Source organism: Pyrgilauda ruficollis, unplaced genomic scaffold (genome assembly GCF_017590135.1).
Source record: "Pyrgilauda ruficollis isolate IOZ18807 unplaced genomic scaffold, ASM1759013v1 scaffold1, whole genome shotgun sequence".
In the NCBI taxonomy this organism is placed as follows: Eukaryota; Metazoa; Chordata; class Aves; order Passeriformes; family Passeridae; genus Pyrgilauda; species Pyrgilauda ruficollis.
The window spans coordinates 22,107,641-22,115,921 of NW_024508100.1; the positions used below are offsets into that span (position 1 = coordinate 22,107,641).

General features: G+C 42.2%; 1 protein-coding gene across 2 annotated transcripts in view; it reads left to right on the plus strand.

Annotated features, from left to right (window-relative positions):
* The window catches only part of PDGFRA (platelet derived growth factor receptor alpha), a 34,659-nt gene extending 28,578 nt beyond the window's left edge, over positions 1-6,081 (plus strand). For both annotated transcript variants that reach the window (XM_041459753.1, XM_041459844.1), the window contains exons 20-23: positions 351-450; positions 572-677; positions 1,388-1,623; positions 2,684-6,081. In XM_041459753.1, the coding sequence (XP_041315687.1) occupies positions 351-450; positions 572-677; positions 1,388-1,623; positions 2,684-2,831 (590 nt within the window). In that variant the 3' untranslated portion in view covers positions 2,832-6,081. The remainder of the gene's footprint in view (positions 1-350; positions 451-571; positions 678-1,387; positions 1,624-2,683) is intronic.
* Positions 6,082-8,281: the final 2,200 nt, after the last annotated feature.

The following is an 8,281-nucleotide window of genomic DNA, read 5'->3' on the forward strand; positions in this document are numbered from 1 at the left end:
GTTAGCTTGGGCCAAGTCCAAACTTTTTGATAACCCATGCCAAATGCAGGCTGATGACCTGATCCAGGTATCATCCAATCTCTGTCCCCAGTACATTCTATAAACACTGCAAAGGTATTTTTTTCTAACTAGTACCTACTTCAAACTTCCCTAGCCATCGTTTCACATTAGGGCTTAATGTCATCAAGACAATAGCTCTGATGTGAAACACTGGCTAGGAAAGAACCATTCTGATGTCATGTTAAATTATAGTGTTAACACTTCATGACATCAACAAGAAGACAGTATTTGGGAACTCTGCATGGATAGTTAAGTACAGAGTAGTACTTTTGCTTCTCTTTTATCTGCAGGTGGCACACCATATCCTGGCATGATGGTCGATTCTACTTTCTACAATAAGATCAAGAGTGGATACCGAATGGCCAAGCCCGATCATGCCACCAATGAAGTGTATGTGTGCATTTGGCTTCTCCACACCTGCCCAGTCTCCAGAGAATTTTGGCTTTAGTTTCTGTTTGATCAGTTATGTTCCTCTACCAGCAGGTTAAACTGATTTCCTTCTTATTTGCAGGTATGAGATTATGGTGAAGTGCTGGAACAGTGAACCAGAGAAAAGACCTTCTTTCTACCATTTGAGTGAAATTGTGGAGAGCTTGTTGCCTGGGGAGTACAAAAAGGTTTGCTCTTTGTAATTTTCTCTGTGTTTTCTGTGTACTGCTTCAGAGGGAATTATAAGCATTGTTCCAGCCATGAGAGCCATGAGCACTGAACTGGCACATTCTAAGCTATGTGAATTATGTGATTAGCACGGGGACATTGCATGTTTGGTTTCTTCAGTCAAACTTGCTGAGAGAAGCAGTTCTGCAGTATTAACTGGGAAGCAGAACCCTTTATGTCTAATTAAATCCTAACAGTTCAATTTTTCTACTGGAGAACTAATTCTATATATTTTCATGGGATTTTGTAGGCTGTGAAATAATTATATAAAAGGGACTTCTTGGCCCATGTGTATAATCTCCCTGTCTCCTTCTTTGGATCCTGACACCAGCAAGTTTTCCCCTCACACTTCTGATAGCTCTTGACTATTTGTGCCTTCCCCATCATTCAGTGTTTCATTTTTCCCACCTACCTTAACTCCCTTTTCCCTACCCTTCTTTCACATCTACTTGTCTGCTTTGTGCTGCCACAGAGCTTGGCTCCTGCATCATCTAAAACTTCCATGTCACTTCTCCCTTCAAAGAAATTGAAGATTCTGGACTTCTCTATCCAGTATTGCTGGCTCATAGGGCAGAATATTTGCTAGGCTAATGAATCACAGCTGCCCATCTGAAGAAAGGCAGCCTTAGTGAGCAGCATCTAATGAGGGGGTTAAAATGAATTTTTTCAGAGCTATGAGAAGATTCATCTGGACTTCCTGAAAAGTGATCACCCAGCTGTCACACGCATGAGAGGGGACTGTGACAATGCTTACATTGGTGTAACTTACAAGAATGAAGACAAGCTAAAGGACAGGGAGAGTGGATTTGATGAGCAGAGGCTGAGTGCTGACAGTGGATACATCATTCCCCTGCCTGACATTGACCCTGTTTCTGAAGACGAGCTTGGCAAAAGAAACAGACACAGGTAGGTACAGTTTACAGGTCCCTTAGCCCGTGGTCACCATTTGGGGTCATGTTTGGCAATGTCCATTTACACTTTCCAGGATCATACTCTGCAAATGGTTTCCTTAGCTATGTTGAAACTACTTATTGCAGGAGTCACATATAAATATGGTAGTATAACAGTCCACAGTGTTTTCAATGGGAAAAAGTTAATTTTGCCTGTTTTGTGGTTGCCAGGGTAAGGCAACTGCTGCTAGGGTGCTTCCGTGTGTTTTTGGGACTCCTTTAATAGCTTGGTCAAGTCACAGTGGTTGTCTTGTGGATCTGTGGGCACATTTTGCAACATATCTTGCCTCCTTGGAGCTTTATATGAGATCTCAAAGGATTGATTTGTTTGTATGAGACAAATTCTAAAATCTGAGAGAAGTTGTTGATAATATTTTCTGTGTTCTATATCTATATATCTTCTAGTTTTCTATGAAAGCAGGGTGTCCAGAACTTTTTACTTCTTTCTTGTCAATTTGCATGACCAATGCCACTACAACACAGCACTGCCTGACCCTAGTTGTGAATGGTGCAGGTTTAATTCAGCCCTTACTTCACAGTGTATAGATTCAGCAACTAGAAATGCTTTTTTTTTTTTTTTTGGGTATATTTTTGTGCTTTATTCAAGTGAGGGAAGAAAGAAGTCCCTAAAAGAACTATCAAAATTAAGACATATTATCTCTCTCTGTTATCTTACTGTCTGTTATTGCTATCTTATTTTCACCTGACCTCCCTAGATTTACCTAAGTGACCTGTTGTCACAATAGTGTCATAAAACTATTTCTCCAACAAGTATTTGGCTGAGAGTGCTTGGAGGAACATAAGAAGAGGGTGCTCCTTTGAATTCCAGGGTGGATTGCTACTTTTGATATACAAGATATGTCATGTCCTAAGAAACTGGTGGTCATAGTCACCTAAGATTGCATGGTGGGTCAGAAAGCATCTGGGGAGGTAGCGTTCAGTTCTGCCAGAGGCTGGAGTATTTACCCAGCCACAGTCACCACGTACCTTATCTCTGAGACATCTGTCTCTTCCAGTTCACAGACTTCTGAAGAAAGTGCCATTGAAACTGGTTCCAGTAGCTCTACCTTCATCAAGAGAGAGGACGAGACCATTGAGGACATTGACATGATGGACGACATTGGGATTGACTCCTCAGACCTGGTGGAGGACAGCTTCCTGTAACCCCCGGGACACCTGCCAGCTCCGCACACAGGGAGGCTTCCCGAGCTGTCTACAGACTTCTGCTCCACAGAGAAAACCACTTTATTGCAACGTCAAGGATGTGAAGAGGAGGTGGATTTGTAGAAAGGAACTTCCAGAAATGGGCAGAGGACTCAGCCCGAGTATAAATGAAAGAGACATGTTGAAGATGGATTTTTTTAGTGTTGCTTCCTGCAGTACTTCAGTAGCATCTCAGTGTTGTTTGCCATTCCAGCTGGTAGGAGGATGAAGGGAAAGGCCACAAACAGACCAGTTTTGTGTTTCAAGGGCATTCATGTGACTTTGATGGATCAGTTTTCCACTGCAGCAATACTTCACCATTGTAATTATGTAAATAACTGTCTACTCAAGGATCTTTTGAGGTGCACATTGAACACATGCCATGGATTTTAGAAGAGGTCATTCATGAGTTCTGTGTACTTCCTCCCTCAATCTCAATGTCAGCTGCTGTTGAACTATCATGTGAATTGAAGAACATGCAAAAACCACTTTGGGACCAAAAAGGTCTAAAACCACAAGGGACTGACCGGTACTATAAAACATGTTACTTTCTACCATTAATGCAAGTAAAGGGGAATAATAATGATAATAATAATAATGATAATTAAAATTCAGTCTATAATAGGTGTTAGAAACCTAGTAAGTCTTTATTAACTATAGAAGGTAGCTGTTTTCAAGATAATACTACTACTGTTTTCAGTAACACTAAATGTATATTTTACAATCCATTGTCCTTCAGTAAAAGCACAGTATCAAAACACTTTTTTAAGTGCAGGGGAGAAATTTCCAGCCCAAAAATTTTTATGAACATTTTTTTTCTTTTTGTTTTGATCTACACGGAATGGTAATTGTTCTGGTTAGCTAAAACTACTTTAACATGGAGAAAAAATTTAAGATTTTTTTCTTTCATGAGCTGAGTAGCTTTTTAAATCAGATATCTAGAAGCAATTAGTTTTCCTCTGATTAAGTGAGGTCCTAAAAATTTCAATTAAAAAAAATTATACCAGATTTCCAAGATGCTGGAGAATGGAAGATTATGATAAACCACCAGCAATACCCCATTATTAGTGCTTCATGGGTACTCAAAAGAAATCTTATCCTGAGGTTAGCTGCAAAGAATTGATTTGATATTTAAACTGTTCAAGAAACAAAGACATTTCTCCTAGCCTGAAATGCGAGTTCAAATAAGCAGAAATAAATATGCAGAAAATATTCCTGTCTTAGTTTTCAAGTTTAAACAGGAGCAGAAATCTCTACTGTCTTTGCAGACTGTAACTACAAAAGGTAAATGCTTCTAGGAGTGTTTTTTGGAAGAAGGTGCATGAAAATGAATCTGCTCTCAGCCTGCAATTGTTGATTTTTGACATCACTTATATGAACAAAGTATTTTGATTACTGCTATCACTGTACAATATGTAATTGAGATACAATGCTTTGGAAGACTTACATGTGAAAAAAATTACATCACCGCCAAGGGCTCCATCCTTTTTGGTACTCAGCTTTCAAACTTCGCCTTAATTCAGTGCAATGAGCACCTCATAGGATATGCCCAGCCTCTGTTACGATACAACCAATGCAAATGCTGTGCAAACTCATTCCTGTGTTGCAGTATTTTCCTAGGAAGTGTGAAAGAGTGACTGACAGAACATGCTGCCATGATAAACTACAGTTTACCTTCAAAAGACCCTACAAAAAGCTTCCTAAGTCCCCTTGACTTCACTTGTGGACAGATACAGATCAAATAAAAGCAAATGCAATATTGGCAGTGTTACAGTGTGGGATGTGGCACAGGCAAATAATTCTGGGTCTGGGTTTCAAGCTGTCACCTGGCTGAGGCCACACACAAGATCACAGCAAATGTGAAAACAGGACCTTAAGTGAGCCCCCACATTTTCAACCCCAATGGAAGCTGACAATCAGAAGGAACGGTGAATGATGGTGCATTCTCTACTTCTCTACTTCTTGCATTCGACAGATCAAGAACGAGTGTCTTCCTGGGACCATGCTTTTGTCAAACACGTCACTGAGCTCTGTACAGGACAGCTGTGAAACACAGACTCTTGATGTAGCCAGGACAGATGAGATGGTGTGAAATCTCCCTCCAGTTATGAACTATGAATTGAGGAAATGCAAATTGTCTATGGATATCCCAGATATCCGAATGGCCACTTGAGATGACACGTGCCTTAATTTGCATGTGTAGTCTTTACAACTACACGTTCAAATTAGGCAAGCAATTTCACCTGCATTTTTGCACATGGCCTAGTGTTCTTCAGGGTTTGAAAATCAGCCCCAGCGTGTTTTATTATATCAATTACTGGAATCTAAGGACATTTTCATGCAGCTTTGCCTTCCCCTCACCAGCCTCATTCTGTATCTCACAGTGCATCTCAGGCTAGACTCAACCGGTGAACCAGAGCTCGCTCACTTTCTGGTACATGGTAATGTTAATTCTCCATCTTGTCATCACTATTGTACAGATCAACTGCGTCCATGGCAAGGGTCTAGCCAAACCCAGCTCACTGCAGGCTTGGAATCAGACAAGCTGACCTGGAAACTGGAATGAGAAGGAGAGGAAGAGAGAGGATTTATTAGAGAGGGAGAAGTGTGAAAGGATGAATTGTTTAGTTTCACAATATTATCAGTATTACAGACTTTTTTTTTTTTTATGGCTTACTTTTTGAGAAGCCACTGGAAGAGATATTCCCAAATCTTTTTCTACAGTATTTGTATAACGACAATCAGTGTTATCCTACGAAATGCAGCTTTTGATTTGGAATGGCCAACCAATTCCTTACAGCGTGGTCTGCAACTTGTACAAAATGGTCCTATTATATGATGAAGGACGTGAGATATGATGATGTTATACATCAATATGTATATAAGTATTTTTATATAGACTTCTAGAATACTGCAAAAACATTTATGACAGCTATATCACTGCCTTTGTTTATATTTTTTTTTACTGTGATATATTCCACAGGCACGTTAACTGTTGCACTTTGAATGTCCAAAAGTTATATTTTAGAATAATAAAAAAGGAAGTGTTTCCAAAATGATGGCTGTTGTGAAATGTTTGAAGAAGGGCAAACTGGCCTGAGTGATGGTAGGCACAAAATGTATTTCAAAAATGCCCCTGTTGATATTTTGTCTTTGAAAAAAATCTTGTAAATTAAGATCTCTATATTTCAATAAATGATATATAATTTAAGGATATGTGAGGGGTCTATACTCACTTATTGAAAGATGGTTATAAAGAATCAGTCTTGCTCAGGGATTTTTTCCCTCAAGAGGTTTTTGAGCTCTCTGCGAAGCCATCAATCAGTAATGACAACCATGTCTCTGAGCCCTTCCACTGGCATAGCGAGGGAGTGCTGGCAGCAAATGACCAGATATCCAGTGACATCTGTGGGGAGTCATATTATCTCCCAAAACACAGCAGGTGTGGTGCTCCAGCACTGGGTGGGTGGGCACTGGGCTCCCTGCATGAGATGAAACCCTTGGCCTTGGCACCATGTGTGCTGGGGGGTTGATGCCTGCTGCTCTGCACACACTCAGGAGAGGCCCCTGGCTACAGGGTTTTTTGAACTTGTGCTGAACTTGCCACCACTGTGAATCACACCAAATTTTTGGTATGGTTCTGTGCTCCCACAGTAATCAATTTTACACAGCATGTGTTACTGAATATGATTTGAGAAGATTTGCAAGATTTCAACCTGAAATCAGAGTTAAACTTGGCAGCTGCACTTCCTGCACAGAAGCCTGTCTTGGTTTTCCAGTGGGAGCCAGGCAAGGCTGGCTGTGGGAATGCCCTGTGAATGCGTAGGTTAGCAACCTTCTGTCCTTGGGCTGGTCACTGTTCTTGCTGGGAACTTGCTGGGAGATGAACTCTCCATCTAACATCTCCCCCTCCTCATTCCAATGGGGTGCAGCATCCTGGGCCCTCGCCTAAGCTAAGAGTTACAGTAGGTTGTCTCTCCTTTGTGTGTCCTTGCTGAAAGGAGTCTTTATCCTGTAACCCTGCACAGACACACACCACTTCCTGTCACCACAGGGGGACAGGAAGGAGCCCTGGAAGTGCTCGTGCCCTTGCATCCTGCTGGGCTGTGCACCTGCTCCTCTGGCAGCTCAGCAGCTGTGTGAGACATAAGGACCAATGGATTCGTCATTTCTGCTGGGGGGGTAAAGGGTGGGGGCACCAAAATCTCTCTCTATGCAAGAGCCTGGCTACAGAGCATCCTCCCAAGCACAGGGCATGGCTGTGTGTGCCTGTGAGCATATCTGTCCGTGCTGGGGGGCATGGATAGTGAGTTTCTCACCTTGCTGAAGTAGACCCATTTTGGGCAAAATTCTAGCTCCTTGCTCCACCATACTGGGGGTCTGACATGAGTTCCATACATCATCTTGCTCCATGTCTCAAGGCCTCAGCAAGTATTTGGCTGGAAATGTGCTGAGGGCATGCAATGGCACAAGGCAGAGGCAGTCTGCCCAGGAAACAGGAGCTGTGAGAGAGCAGCACCATGCCAGGAGCCAAGAAGGGCAGGCTTCTGGCCAGGAGGATAGGAAGAAAATTACTTTAGGTTATGCAGGTTAAAAAAAAATTGGCTATGCTGTGTTGCTAGGAGTGGAAAAAGTATCAGGTTCATGAGCCAGGAAGAAGTTACCCAGCCCCCTTGAGATGCCCTCCATGGCTCTGGAAACCTGAGGCATGATGCCTTTGCAACTGTCTCAGCAAGATTGCTGTGTCCCATCAGCTTATCCCCATTGTTAGAGGCTGTGTGGTATGGGAGCTGTGTGCTGGCATAATCCCCAGGAAAAATGAAAGGGAAACAAAGAAAAGACTTTGTAGGCTCAAAAACAAAGAGACAAAGTCACCTCATGGATCTGGGCTAGCTCATGAAGCCAGCAGCTGAAGCAGAGTCCATACTCTGCTGGAGTCCCAGCACTGCTGCCTACAGCCACGTGAGGGTGGGGCTCAGCACTCATGGGCTTCCTCCTGACTTCTGTCCTGCGCCCCTTGGCACAGTAGCTCACATGAGACCAAAACAGAGTGTGTGGCAGAGGAGGCACCAGCCCCTTCCTCTGATGGCATTGGTGTTCAATGCTTTTCAAAGAGAAAACCTAGCTTCCAACCCCAATTCATTCTCATCCAAACAACTGGAGGTAAGGATTAGAACCACCTCTAAAAATTCCAGTGTTTCCTTTAATTTGTTAATAATAACTTTACTGAAATAAAACCTCAATTTTTTCTTTTCCAAGTTGGCCACAAGATGGAAGCAACAGACAAAAATATGTGAAATTGTTCTTTTCCTCATCCTTTCTCTGTTTTTGCTTGCACAGCAGCACAGATGTACTGCCACTGCAGAGGGAGAGCAGCTGGAGCTCTTAAAGCAATAGGAGGAACACACAGT